The sequence below is a fragment of the Rattus rattus genome, chromosome 2, assembly GCF_011064425.1.
Source record: "Rattus rattus isolate New Zealand chromosome 2, Rrattus_CSIRO_v1, whole genome shotgun sequence".
Taxonomy (NCBI): Eukaryota; Metazoa; Chordata; class Mammalia; order Rodentia; family Muridae; genus Rattus; species Rattus rattus.
This window is the reverse complement of record NC_046155.1, coordinates 183795814-183811113: the sequence shown is the minus strand read 5'-3', so window position 1 is coordinate 183811113 and position 15300 is coordinate 183795814. Positions and strand designations below refer to the sequence as shown.

Here is a 15300-nt window from a genome sequence, read left to right as displayed (position 1 = left end):
TCTCAGAGGGGGAGAGCCACAGTGCTTAGGAGTCATAGGACACTGTATTAATAGTCCTAAATCTTAGGTTCTTTAAGGCAGGCATTGTGAGCAGAGGACATGGTGGAATTATAGATGATAAGGCCTAGTCAAATGTTGCAAGCATGTTGTTTTTAAGAAACCAGATCGCCCACTGATACAAAATTCCTGGTTTCAGTTAACATGCTGGCAGAGGCTATAATCTAATACACGTGAGGAAGAAGCAAGAGGATCAGACATTCAGGGCTATCCTCAGCTGCGTGGGAGTTGAAAGACAGCAGAGCCTACTTAAGTAATGGCCTCAAAAGGAAATTTGATTTAGATACCTGTGAGAAAGTACTCTCTAGGCCAGAAAACCTCTGGACCAGCTGAGAGGTCTCTAAGACCATAGCATCCATATGTAAAGGTCTGAGGCAGGGTGTCTATGCCATCTTCACCCTGAACCTCATCCTCTCTGTCTCAATCCCTGACCCAGGAAGCAGGAAGCAAGACGCTATCCACGGACAGGAATGGTGTCCTTAAGATGAGGTCACTGGCAGGTTCCTGAACCTATGGGTGGACAGGGAATGCAAACCAGCAGAAAGCCTTGGTCGAGATCATCAGAGCAGGAGGTGGGCCACTACTATCCATGCTGGGAGGAAAGTGTAGCTGCTTCCCCACAGCAGGACACAGACAGCGGCTCCTCTGCAGTGAGCATGCTCAGACGGTGCCATTGGTCCATAAGGAAATGTGGGTGTGCTGTCCTCCTCTTCATGTTTATAAAGGAGGACTTTCTCCTGACCAGAGGGGACCAGGCCAATCTTGCCAGTTACAAAGTAGGCTGTCAGAGCCTGGAGACTCTGATGGGAGCATTTGTGGTCTGCAGACACTCAAAGGAAAAACAACCAGAGAGAACAAAGCAGAGAGCTTCTTCCATGCAAGGTACTTATGGTATCAAGTTTGCCTGTGACGTCAATGTAACTGAGGCCCCTGTTCCTCAGTCATGGACAGACACCTGTATGCCTTTTGAAAAAGCAGACACCCAAGAAGCATCTTCCAACAGAGAAAACTCTGATGCCTGGTAAGTCTAAATCTACTCTCTGTTTAATCTCAAACAGTCCTTGAAGCTAAGTTCACTTGGTATACAGATGGACTTGCATTTATTAAAGACAACAGCCAGCTTCAAATGCCAGTTCAACAAAGAGTCTGTCAAGGTGCCCATTCCCCAATGAGTGAAGCCTTGCAGAAACTCCCAGGAGGGTTATTTGCAGAGGAGGGGGGAACTCACATTAGGAACAATTTCCCCCTCTTCCTTTACATGTCTGGTTATGTACCAGTGGCCCTTTCCGCATTGCCAAATTGGAGTTAGCTCTGAGATCAGTGTGTGTCTTACCTGTCTCTTACATGGGTTCCCATGTCTGCTGGGATTCAGCTTCATGTAGAAGCTACAAGGCACAGGGTCCATCAGGCTTCCCCATCCCACATTACATGAGGTCCTGAGTAGTCACCAAGCTGCCTCACCCCTGTGGATGCTCTACTCACCCTGCAGTGGCCTGTTCTTGTACAGGTCCCGGGCCTTCGCTGGGTGAGCTCGGGCTGTGTTGTCACACTTGGGCTGCTCATACCTAGGAGGAAGGTGATGAGACAGAAGGGTGGGGTTGAGAGCCGGAGTTGGAGTTGTCTTCAGTTTGTCACATCTAACAAGCTATCTATCTATCTATCTATCTATCTATCTATCTATCTATCTATCTATCTATCATCTATCTATCTATCATCTATCTATCTATCATCTATCTATCATGTATCTATCTATCTTCTATCTATCATATATCTATCTATTCATCCATCCATCCATCATATATCATCTATTTATCTATCTTCTATCTATGTTTAGAATGTTTCATAAGCTCTACCATTGTTTTGCAGCTCTGTGATTTAATTCCTTGGTGGCTTGACCAAACATTCCTAGACCAACTTATATCCACAGTCATCAGACAAAGAGGACTTGCAGCTCAACACACATGGTCAGGCTCGCCCCTTTGATCTGGTTAAGAGAGTCTTGCCTGGTGGTTTTTAAACACCCACACCCTGCCCTCCATCTTCTACTTTGTGTCTTTATGAAAAGCAAGTGTTCTGCTCTGTTGTCTCTTGGGAGTGTTTTCAAATGTGTGGGAGGGAGGACCATGGGCATGAATGGTGCAAGGGTTTGCCACTTGGCTCCTTCAGAAAGGAGCCAAGGTCTCAGGAAGAACTTGGACGCCGCAGTTATGTCATTGAAAGGCTAACTACTTTTCAGTCCAACTCATGGAGCTACAGAAATTTGGCCAAACGTTTAAAGAGAAAATAAAAAGAAAGAAGAAAGGAAGGAGGGAGGGAGCATGCCGTGGGTTTTACCGGGTGTTAGTAGCAGGTCTCAGAAGGCCTGCCCAGGCCTTCTGCCTGAAGGTATTTGCTGCCCGAATGTTTCTGGTCCAAGCCCAGATGTACCTCTGATGCTATTCAACAGCCCCTTGAATCTGATCTAGCCCCAGGCCTGTGTGAGTGCTGAGGTGAAGTGGAGTCCTGTACCAGAGACTACTGACTTTCTCCCTCTGTACTTTCTCTCACAGTGAAGTCAAGGAACGGTTGCCTCCACAAGGACAAGGTGTATGGGACAGGAGAACCCATCCCAGTGAGGTGGGGTCTCATCCTCCCTCGGATAGCTATAACAACCTATCTTGCTGACTTATACCATCTAATGGAAGGTGTGACCCATGATCTAGCCTTTCCTCCCAGCTACCAGCAGATGCCAGCCTTCAACACTGACTGAGTCTGTTTCCCACAGTTGTAACCCTCTTTGTCCAAGTCTCATTCATTGATCCCACCATGGAGATTCCTTCCTAGGGACTTGGGTGCTGCATATGTATTAGGAGATGGACAGGAGGTGATTCTTCATGGAGCACTGAGTAGACTAATGGAGCACGAGCTAGGAAAGGAGAAAGCTAGGTTGGGGATAATAGGAGTATGTATGAATAGAATGGTCTAGGGCTGCAAACTTTCAGTCAGGAAATGGCAAAATTCTACAGGACATTTCTCCTCACTCCCTGGCTACTTCCCTTTCCACTCACAGGAAGGGTTGTAAGAGCACACTTCTTCAGCTTCAATTTTTGTCATTGATTTGTTTTCCTACCATAGAAAATAAGAGAAAATGAAATTTCTCAACATGAGACACTCTTTAAACTCTTCTGAAACTGGGCATGGTGATATGCCTGTAGTCCCCGAACTCAGGAAGTAGAGATAGGACAGGAAATCTAGGCAGGGATGTCAGGGTTAAGCATAAAAACTCTTGCCACAGAAATCCAACAGCCCAAATTCAACCCCCAAAATCCTCTGCAGGAAGAAAAAACTGACTCCAGAAAGCTAACTTGTCTTCTGAGCTCCATAGGCATGAAGTGACATGTATGTGCCCAGATTCTCCTCTCCTCTCCTCTCCTCTCCTCTCCTCTCCTCTCCTCTCCTCTCCTCTCCCCTGTCGTCATTGTTGTCATCGTCATCTTCTTCTTCTTCTTCTTCTTCTTCTTCTTCTTCTTCTTCTTCTTCTTCTTCTTCTTCTTCTTCCTCTCTCTCTCTTCTCTCTCTCTCTCTCTCTCTCTCTCTCTCTCTCTCTCTCACACACACACACACACACACACACACACACTAAATTTTTTAAAAAGAATTCAAGGTACTTTGGCTATAGAGTGGGTTTCAGGCTAGCCTTGGGTGAATGGGAACTTATCTCACAAAACCAAAGACAATATGTTGGGCTGTGATATAATGGTGATGGTGATGGTGATGGCGATGGTGATGATGATGATGATGATGATGATGATGATGATGATGATGATAAATGACTTGTGACACAGCTTTGACACCAGAGAAATCAACACCCTCCTTCTACAAACTTTACATCTTTGAAAACATTATTTCCAAAGTTAGAGTCCCCAATGCACCCTCGCCATGCTACCACATCCTTCCCAAAGCCACTAGACTATATTCTTTAAGAACACAGAGCTCAGTGCCAGACAGCATGCATCATCCAGAACCATAAGGCAGAGGCAATGCGGTGGAGGGGCCCCTACTCAGGTGACTTCTGAGGCCCAGGACCACGTCATCAGACAGGAGCAAAATTCATCTGAAGACAATAGAGAATGCACTCAGCTGCCTTGGGGTCATTAACCACTATCAATGAGTGATGCTAAAGTTAGATAAAATAAATGCCCAGGTAGCAGAGCTTCACTCCAGTTTCCAGGTCCTGCCTGGGGGCTAAGGGTAAGGTGTCATCTATGCTACAGTGACCTACAGAGAGGTGAGCATGTGTCTCTGCTCCTAACTGATGGTGTAGAACCCCAAACCAGCAGTCCCATGATATGTGAGCCATGGCCTGTCCTACGGTGTCAGAAAGCTGAGCTTTATTTCCAGTGTTCGTGTGGTCCACACGGTCTGAGAGCCAGGCCGTCCGCAGGCCATTCCAATTCATTGAGTCTTCAGTGGTGCTGAAATCTGAAGAGCACATTTAAGTAACTGTGTCTTGCACATTTGAGAGAGCATGGAGAAAGGCTTGCCCGCACAGAAACCATAACCGGGAGCGGAACTTGTGGGTTTACCAAAGTGAATTTGGCTGCAAAAGCCTTTGTTCTCTCAACAGCGCTTACTTCACAAAAGAAGAAGAAAAAAAGAACATTGCCTGGCCGTGGCTGCCCATCAGATACCAGGCTTGCCGCCATGGAGAAGTGCAATTTCACGCCCACATGGCCACATGCGCTAGGCCACTGTGCAGAGCACTGGGGTCAGAGCGGAGGCTGTCTCGAGGCAAATGGTGCCAGACTGCAGCACCAGACAGGTGGACAAATCCTAAGCCAGCCCTCACAAAGGTGAAAGGGAAGTCTGTTCCGGCACTAATGGAGTAGCTGGCTGTCAGCCCACATGAGGAATCCAATAGCCTTCTCCAAGCCCCTGCTACTACTGGACAGCAGCCAAGTAGAAATCTGCCACTCCTCCAGCTTCGGTACCACCAGGTCTGGCAGCAGGGCCCTGCAGGTGTGCCCTAACTCCGTGCAAGACTGTAGGAAATATGGTCAGAATGTCAGTCTTGACCCACAGGGGCAGGGGAACCTGCAAAGTCTACCATCCCAACCTCCTGTCTGATCCGGAGGGAAGGTCAACTTTGCAAGGATGAACAGCACAGGGTGTGTGATTTTTTGACTCACGTCCACAACTGAAGCACCTTATTCCTGTGTGGTACATGAGGACAGAGAGATGGCTTATAAATGGCTAAGTGTTTGACACTTGCAGCTTCCAGTTTCCAAGGTCAAGGATTCCTCCTGGGGAAGTATGAGAGAAGACAGGGAAAGCTAGCACTGAGCTGCAAGTGCAAACCCAGGCTTCCCTGGTAGCCTGAGCCACGCTTGTCTTGTGTTATACGAAAGCTGCCAGGTGTTCTGGGCATCACTATGTGACCCTCACGCCATGCTCCCAGAGGGACTCCTGTTGTTTCGCTACAGTGTTGCCATCTCGGAGGCCGCACCCAGCTACTCTGTTACTCTGTGCCCTAAGTCCCTGTTCTTGCTCAATGCCCTCCAGATTAATCACCATCCAAAACATTTCCTCATGCAGGCTTAGCCATGGACCCATTCTGTCACCACCACCACCCCCTTCCTTCAGGAAGCCCTGGTGTTCGTCCTCTGCATTCACCAATTCCACGTTCTACGATACTATGCCTGGAACACCGAAGCCATTAAAATCATTCCGGTGTTTACTGACAGGAAATGGAAGGAAGAGAAGCCAGGACATGTTCTCACCACTACTGAGAAAGTGCGACAGCATCAGCCAGCTCTGCTCATCAGGGCGGCTGTCAGAGGTCTGATCCTAGACCTGAGTCTGGAAACTCTGCTCTCTGCATTGCTTCCCCTTAACGGCTGACCGTCCTGCATCCCTCACGCCACCTCTGCCCCATAATTTCATCTTTCCTCTGCCTAGAAAGGCTGGTCAAGAAGGGACTAGATTGGACCCTACCTGCCCCTGCCTACCTCTGAACGGCTCTCCACCTTGGTGTCACCTATTTTAGGATTGTCAGATGCTATAGGTGACATCGTCTCTTTTCCTCAGAAAACAGAATTTATTAGACTGGAATCTGGCCTTGCCCTAGTACTCAATGAAGGAACCTTAGTAAATGGGTCCTTTCTCTGGCCAGGCTAGTGTCAGCCCAGGGATGAAACTGAAATTGAGCGTGTCCATCAGTTCTGAGGGAAGGGTACTCTTACTGCCAAAAAGAAAAACTGCCTTGAAGCTGGAGAGATAATTCAGCAGCTAAGAGCACCAGCTGCTCTTCCAGAGGATATGGGTTCAATTCCCAGCAGCCACACAGATCACAACTATCTATAACTTCATTCCCAAAAGATCTAAATCCTCTTCTGGCTTTTGTTTAGTAGATGGAAGAAAGTGTGATACAGAGGAAGTCAGCCATCTGAGCAGCCCTCTCAGTTTGGTTCAGCCCTTTCCTGAACCTTGGGGAGGACAGTTCCCCATTAGGTAAACATGGGAGCAGGAGTCTGAGGTTGTCTTGTTTGGCCTGATACCCAGGAAAAGTCTCCACAGAGAAATGAGAGTGCCTGGCTTTCTACTCAGCTGCAATCTAAACTGTTCTCAGGTTCTTCAGGAATATCTCACCCTTTCAGAACCCTCTGGAGGAGTGCTGGGTTTGACTGGGTAAGGATGCTTCTTAGCCAACTCAGAACACATCTGCCAGGGCTGCTTCTCCTCTATGATAGCAGTGTAAATGGAGCCAAGCCGGGAGCTGTCAGGAGCCAACTGGTACCCCTGAGTGGTGCATGGTGAGGGAGCCAGAGGCTTAAGTATGTAGGAAGCTCACCCCCGAAGAAGAGTGCTAAGAAAAGAGTACACCCTGTCTACCTACACACAGGACAATGGATTACCACAGGAAAACCCAGGAATAGCAGAGGCTTCAGCTCAGTCATTCATGCGGCGTGTGCTAACTTCCAAACCTAAGGCTGCCCCATGGTCCAGCTTCATGTCAGCTTCTTGGGTCAATGGAAATACACCGTCCTCCAGTGTCTTGAGAACAGGATGTGTTAACTACTAGAATCAGCTGTGATGTCTTAGCATTGTTACAATACACAAACCAGGATGCCAAGGAACATGGCTTCAGTCAGGGGCTAGAAAGTGGCTGAGAAGGATTGGACGTGGTCCTGATGAAGCCATTGCCGTCTGAGCAATTGTGCTTTGCTTCTGTCCTTGAGCTCTATGCTGACCAGCACCTCGTGCTGAATGCTGGGTGTAATACTTGAATAATTGGGGAGATAATTTAGGGAACATTTCAATGCTCATCCAGGCACCTGGGGTGAAATTAGAGAGCAAAGCTAGCAACTCTGTCAGAGAAGATGTTTGCGTATTTCTAAGTCTGGGGGAAAATTCAAAGTCATAAGGTGGGGTTGGGGATTTGGCTCAGTGGTAGAGTGCTTGCCTAGCAAGCGCAAGGCCCTGGGTTCGGTCCTCAGCTCCGAAAAAATAAAAAACAAAAAACTACAAAGTCATAAGGTTTTGTCAAATAGCTATTGATAGGTGAACAACCAGCACATGCACCTACTCAAGAACACAACCTGACATACGCCATGTGTACCAGCTCCTGCTGGGATTCCAGGAGAACATAACTGTTAGTTCAAACTGGCAGAAAACATAGACAAACCATGAATAACATTGATTACTCTTGCCTTACATGTTCTCCTCTCCCTCTCTCCCTCCCTCCATGCCTCCCTTTCTCCCTCTCTCCCTCCTTCTCCCTCCCTCCCTCCCTGCCTCACCCTCTCTCTTTCAGATATACAATGATGTTTTGCCTGCATAAATGTCTGTATGAGGGTGTCAGATCCCCTGGAACTGAAGTTACAGACAGTCGTAAGCTGATATGTGGGTGCTGGGAATCGAACCCACGACCTCTCTCTGGGAGAGCAGCCAGTGATCTTCATTGCTGAGCCATCTCTCCAGCCCTCACACATTCTTCTCTTTAAATGGTAATTTCTAGATACAAACATTTACATTCTATAGGAAGCTATTTGAAACATTTGGCTTCCTTGGCTTCTTAAATATTTAACCTTTCAGGTCAAAGCCAGCAGCAAGAAGGGGTCCAAATGTTCTTTCTTAGAGTTGACCCCTTCTCTGCTTCATACTCCATGGCCCATGACTGCTAACAATACGCTTTCCCTCCCATGGTCAGAACAGCTCTTCTTAAGCAGTAGAAGCACGGAGGGCAGAGTTCTTGTGTGACAGTCACACTGAGACTGTGATAGTGAATTTAAGAAGAGCTAAGCCCATAGTAAAAAGAACCTTGGGGGTGGGTTGCACTTTGCTGGCTTTAGAACCCAACTATCTGTCCTCCAGCTCCCAAGGGGATGCAGTTTACCTTGTGGAGGTCCCGGGAATGGGCCGCCCAGTGTCCACCAGCACACACCAGCAGTATCCGGTGGATGGGTGGCATTGCACTGGCTTGTAGAGGCCACCGTGTGCACACTCGGGGATCACTACATTGTCATTCTTGGGTTGCTTGGCTTCCTCCAGAGCCGACTGGTGCTCCTGATCACAGGAGGATGCTGCAGAGGTAGGAAGGAACAGGTAGTGAGCAGACATATGGAGCCAGCACTGGAGTCCAGTGACCAGTCACAGCTAAAGGATTCTGTGTGCTGACCTAGCACTGCAGTGACGACCAGGCCTACGAACAGACAGGCGAGCCCCTCCTACCTCCTCAGCCACATGTTGGGAGGTTGGGACGTGTATGCAACAGGACAAGACAATGTTAGTCTTTTCAGGTGCCCATGCTGTGTGTCCCTTGGCCCACAATCCCTGAGAAACACTTGCGATTGGCAAACACTGCTTTCCCTACACAGAGCATGCAGTTCAGTGCACAAGGGTCATATCTTCTCAGGCTAGAGCCTCGGTTTCTCCTTCGTCTTTAACCACCACTAGTTTATATCCAAGGGACATCTGCCAATAGATAAACACATACACACACGTACACACACACACACACACACACACACACACACACACACACACACACACACCTCTACCTCTTTCCTTATAGTCTAAACTTGGCCTAACATATATATACGTATATATATATATATATATGTATGTATGTATGTATATATCCCTAGATTGGCTACATATAGTCTCACTCAGACAGAAAACAGCAAGGAAAGGCTCCAGTCAAGCCAAGTATACCACACACAAGAAAAAACCTCTACAACTTCGCGAGTAAGAAGCAATGGCTGAAGCTTTGTCTGAAGGCACTGCCCACAGTCACAAGAGGCTCAGGAGCACTGTGATGTCAGGGGAAGATACCAGGAAGCTGATAGGGAGGGATTTGTACCTCCATGCTGCCCTAGCTGCAGGCAGCGGGTGTGGTACAAAGGGCGGAGCCTGGCCCAGGTGATGCTCTAAAGCCCAGGAGATTGCAGATGCAAACCGGAATCTAACTGTTTCATAAATGTCGGCTGTCACTTTCCTTATTGCTCCAGGGCTGAAAGTGGAAGAACACTTGGCATTCACTACATGTGCCTTAGTGTCTCTAATGCCAATAAATAGTAGTTAGAAAGCCACATGGATATCAGCTTGCTTGGTGATTCTGAGGACAATACGGTACGTGTTTCTGCGATCTATCTGTGAACTGAGTACATTATCAAGTGCGGTTTCTATATTTCTAAAAGCCACATTAACTGTATTAACTGTAGCCAAGGTCGCTTCCTGATGCTTCCCCTATGTTGCTATTCATGGCTACTGAATGAGGAAGAAGAAGGCTAAACTAAACATCTGTCCAGACAGACATCATAGAGGATAAAACCAATGTGTGGGAATTGTTCAACTCTCAGGTCTAAAAAGCAAAAGAGAAATTAAGAAACTGGGCTTTGACCGACATTCTGTAATTTCCCATATAACCTGTACTTTCTGTGTATATTCTATAGGCAACTAACATATGTAGATATGCAAATGAAATACACTCAGATTGCTGGATACTTGACAAAGCTTTTACCCGACTCTCACCAGAAGGCTGGCATGAACAGAAAGCAGCAATCACTGGTCTTTCTCCCCAAATCTGTTATAGCTGTTGATAGCCATTCAGGGACGCCAAGCAACACAAGGATTCGGGCAACTCTGAAGACAGTTGACACTTCTCTGTGCAACCATTTGGCCCACCATCAGTCCGAGAGTGAGTGGAGCAGACTGTGGGGGCAGCAACCGAGCTGCACGAGGCAGCTCCACAGGGCAGCCCTCCTCACGTTATCTAAGGCCTGGTTGGCACCTCTTCACAATCTTCTTAGGCCATAGAATGTGCAGTGTGATTATCTGGCCACAAAATATGTTTGGTGCTCCATTCCAAGGACATATCGTATCTATGGGAACGGGAATGGAAATTTTTTGAAATGTCCCTATGAGACATTTATGTCATATCTGAAAGTTCCTCATAAGCAAAATGAAATTGATCGAATTAAAGGAAACTCTAAAGTTTGCTGCACGCATTGTAAAATATCAAAGCCACTCTGCATTGGCAGAAGAAATCCTGTTTGTATGAGCGTCAGGGTAGGGAAGATGTCTGGCTCAGCCTTGACAATCTGGTTGCATCTGGGAATTCAAGGCTACTGGAAAGATGGGATCATGCGCTCTTACAGGATAAGCCACAGTGAAGGCAGAGGGCGTTTTAATAAGTGTGTACGGCCTTCATGAATAGAAGGCGAAGCAAGAAGGCAATTCACACCGTAGTCACATCCCCTCCCTACCTCCTCCCAGGCCCCATCCACTGCAGAGATCTGCACAGGCCGCTCAGAGCTCCTGGGACACAGAAAGCTCACTGTAAAGTCAACGCAATGTTAAAGGTAACACTCATCATGTTCACATTAATCCACAGCTAATTAGTCCTGGGAGGATCTGTTTCCTATCCGCTTCTATCTTGTTCTTTATTTCTAAGTTGAGTCTGAAGAAGAAATTGAGTAGAGCTGATTCTCAAAGTGAAAAGGCTGATTTTCACATTATTACTTAACACTATTAATTCTCCCAAAAATTTGACTCAGCACAAAAGGAGGAAGAAAAGCATGGAGGAAGAAGTGTAATCCAAGTTTGGATTTACCTGGCTGTGAGACTTCCTGCTCCTAGTATAAAGGGTAGTTGTGTGTGTCTGTGTATCTGAGTATCTGTGTGTGTGCATGTGTGCCTGTGTGTGCCTGTGTATCTCTGTATGTGCACATACATGTGCATGTGTACTTGTGTGAGAGTGTGTCTGTGTTTGTGCATGTGCCTGCGTGTAAATGTGTGTTTCTGCATGTGTGTCTATGTGTGTTTGTGTGTATATGAATGTGCATGTGTGCCTATGTGTGTGCGTGAGTGTGCATATATGTCTCCAAATCACACAGCATGACTGTCACCTCTAAGATGGTGGAACGGGATCTTTGGGGTGAAGGGTCATAGGGGAGAGCCCAGAGCTGGTTAGAGGGAACCCACCTTCCTCTTCCAGCATGTGAAGACACCTCAAGAAGGTGCCATCCACAGACAAGAACATAGGTCTCCAGAAGCCAAATGTGTCTGTACCTTGAAGTTGGATTTCTGGACTCCACAAACTGTAGAAAATAGCCTTGGGTTATTTTTAACGGACTTCTTTCATGATGCTTTGCTATATCAGCTGGAGCAGACCAGCACCTCATGAAAGGAGCAGCCACTGGAACCACATGTGTGTCTTCAGAAAGAGGGCTTACTGACTCCCAAAACTGGACAGGATGGTTAGAACATCACAGGCCACACTCAAGAACCCTGTCAGAGGTCATCAGGGCATTGTACCCCAAGACCAGGCCCATGCAGCTGCTCTAGGGCAGTCAGTATTCTGACAAGGGTGAGGCAACTTGTTTTTACTAAGCTGAATAACTTCATTAAGTAACTTCATTACTTAAATGGCAAAACTTAGAAAACTAGAAATGTGGAAAGATAGGCCTGGGAGGAAGAACATGTTCTTTAAATGTCCACAGTTGACATCATGCAGAAATGGCCTTCCTTTAGCATTCTGTGAGAGGTCCAGGGCAAGGCAACAGAATCAAAAGGAAAAAGTAATAAAGACTGCAATAAAAGAAACAAAAATGTCTTTAAACACATATAACACTATTGTATATATAAAATATCCTAAGGAAAAAACTGCCAATGAATGTACAAAATTATTTATATTTTATATACTGTGAATAAATGACTACAAGAATAAAGACAATTAAATGTCATTTGTCAAAACAACAAAACTAAAATACTTAGAAATAAATCCATAATGAGTGGTATAAGATATTTTAAAATGCCATTACTGAAAACAAAACTGAATAATAGAGAGATAGAGAATATAGGTGGATAGCAAGACGTTATAAACATTAACATTTATAACATCACAAAGTCAAGTTCTCTAAAGGAATTAGTGGATGTAACATATTTCATATCAAACTCCAGATTTCAGTAGAAAATAACACGTGGACTCCAAAATGAACATGGAGATCTAAAGACTTAAATAGCATCTGAAGCACTGCTCCAAAGTTCTGGGTCTAATAGTACCATGTTTGAAAAGGAGATATTGAACCAATAACCCAGACAGTGGGATACGACGGCTAGGAGGAGGAGTGGAGAAGAAGGCTGTCCACCAGAACTGGTACTGACAAGGGACCAGAGCTACTCACAGGGAAGCATAACATTTCCCAAGAAATGACAGAAGGTCAGAAGGACTGCATGCCAATGAAAGAAAATAGAGCCACTCTGCCCAGTGGGAGGCAGGAGGGATGTGACTATCAAACCTGTAAGCAGGCATTAGGAGTGCCCCACCAAGTCTTTGGGAAAGACTAACCACAGAAGAAAAACTGGGCAGATTAGACTTCATTAAAATTTAAAACAACCACCAGAAGGTGCAATTAGACAGTAAAAGGCAACCACAGATGGAGAAATGTTCCCAACACACGTTTGTCAAAGACCCTCAGCTCTTCTCATCAATCAAACCACAAACATCCCAATCTGAAACTCACGGAGACTTTAGAAAGCAAGTCAGGGACTGAATAATAAACACTAGAGAGGAGGCCGTCATGAAAATGGTGACTACAACCTCACTGAGCTGTCACACATGTGCGTGGTCCAAATTAGAAACACACACGCCGATGCTGGTGGGAGGTGTAGGGCTTGGAGCCTTGCAGGGTTCCTCATAGCAGACCACTATCCTAACCTGGACACTTATCCAAGAGAGAGTAATGAATACATTCATGGAATGGCCAATGAAGAGATGGATGTGGGATCTTCTTCACAGTCCCGACCTGCCTTTTAAAACTGCCTATCTATGAATTGAAAAATGCACAGATGAGAGTATGTTGTGTGCAATAACATAAAGTTTATGTATACATCACAGAGAGGGGAAAACTGAATCAAGGCTGAATCTCAAAACCGTTGTGCTAATTGTCAAAAGGACACCTCAGAAATGGAAGAACACTCTCTAACCTCCACCTGCAAGAAAGACTGAAGAAGTGAAGGATCATGGGTAGGCTCAAAACAGCAGACATCTTCCAGAGCTTCCAGAGTTATGGAGCAGTGTCCATTGTGGGTAGTAAGGCCCAGGTTCAGGCTTTCCAGAGGCATGTGTGTTTGCCACGGTATCCCACAATGCTCTCCCATCTTCCAGCCTATAAATACTTTTACACTTGCAATTAAACAAAGTCCGTTACTCAGGAAGCCCCTAACATTTCTTTTCCTATCTTGGCATTTTATGGTGGGCAGCACCTCACATTTGATGGCCCAGAATAGCCATCAAGGATAAAGTTGCCTACCCAGCACACAGTCCATGTGCTCTCCTACTCTTGCTTTGTGTTCTTCCAAGAGTACATGCTGTTCCCCTTCACCACATTCCACTGAGTAATGGATTCTCCCCATGAACTGTAGAGTGCCAAGGAGGCATGGACTGCCATTGTCTCTGGGTTCGACTTTCTGTTTGCATACATGCCTATAAGTATGATGACACCGAGAGCCCCAGAGTGCTGATGTTGTTAGAGAGATTTTCATTAAGTAAAGAGGAGAGCACCAGAGGGTCATTCCTGTTCAGTTTAGTGTCCAGGGGACTTGGATAAAAGCCAGTGTAAAATCAACTTAGATATAACTTGGTTTTCTCTGGACTTGGTCCCACAGTCTGAGAGGCCAGAATTCTGAACTCCTGGGCTTCCATGATGAACATCATAGTGGCCTCCTAGCACTAGCTAGCTAGCCTGATTTACACACACACACACACACACACACACACACACACACCCTGTATTTTCAGCTCTGCAGGTCCACACTGCTCTGATGTTTGCACATGGTTTATTTACCTACAGTGACCTGTTCTAGAGTCCCGGTGGCTGTCACAACCACAAGCTGGAAAGCCAGCAGTGCCTTCCGTCTTTGCCTGAGCCCACATCCCTTCCTGTAGTACACTGTGGGCATCTCCCTATACCTTGACTTGGTTCTGGTGGCCTGCCCTTATTTTAGGAGTAAACCACAAGCTTGATCTCTCCTTGCCATTTGCATGGGTTCTGCATATACTCATGGATCTGGATACTCTTTCTTCCTGGGCAGCGTTGGGCAGCCCACTGTCCCTCACACAGCTTAGACATGTGTGCAGTATGAGGCCCACACAGGCTCAGCACCACCTGTACCAGCTCCTGACTATTGAACCTCTGCCATTACTTTGAGAAGTTCACCCAGTGAAGGGTTAGAAACATAGAAACTCCACTTGCACATACTCTCAACCTCCAACAGAAACCCTGCATTAGCAGGTATGGAGAAATAAACTTCCAGCCTGGTGGTAGTAGCCCATGCTGGCCACGCAGGAATACTGCTGAGTGTGCAGTCACCCACCATGTCAGGGGGTAAGGATCCAAGTCTTCCAGGCTTCTTCATGTCTTCCTAAGACATTTTCTAGCTTCTCAGAAAATGTCTCATTCATCTCCAGGGTTTGTATCTGGAAGCATCTCTTCCCTCTTCGGTTTTATGCAATTCCTGACTGCCAGCACCCATCACAGGTGAGGTGTCTGATCTGGGCAAGGGTGGAATGCCAAGGGACACAGGCAGGGTGTGTGAGGGGGGCAGTGTGGGTGGGAACAGGGATATACAGGAAGGTCCATGGCGAAGCTGCAAGGAAGCAGGCTACAGGTGGGCCCAGGCTGGGCTGCAGCCTATGTATACGTAAACCTCCAGTGCCTATCACCCTCTCACACACAGACCTGGTTTTCAACCTCGTGACCA

General features: G+C 46.6%; 1 protein-coding gene across 2 annotated transcripts in view; it reads right to left on the bottom strand.

Moving 5' to 3' along the window:
- Smoc2 (SPARC related modular calcium binding 2) overlaps positions 1-15300 on the bottom strand; it is a 129083-nt gene that overhangs the window by 25861 nt on the left and 87922 nt on the right. For both annotated transcript variants that reach the window (XM_032894654.1, XM_032894655.1), the window contains exons 8-9: positions 8432-8618; positions 1540-1622 (exon numbers count right to left, since the gene is read on the bottom strand). In XM_032894654.1, coding sequence (XP_032750545.1) covers positions 1540-1622; positions 8432-8618 — 270 coding nt within the window. The remainder of the gene's footprint in view (positions 1-1539; positions 1623-8431; positions 8619-15300) is intronic.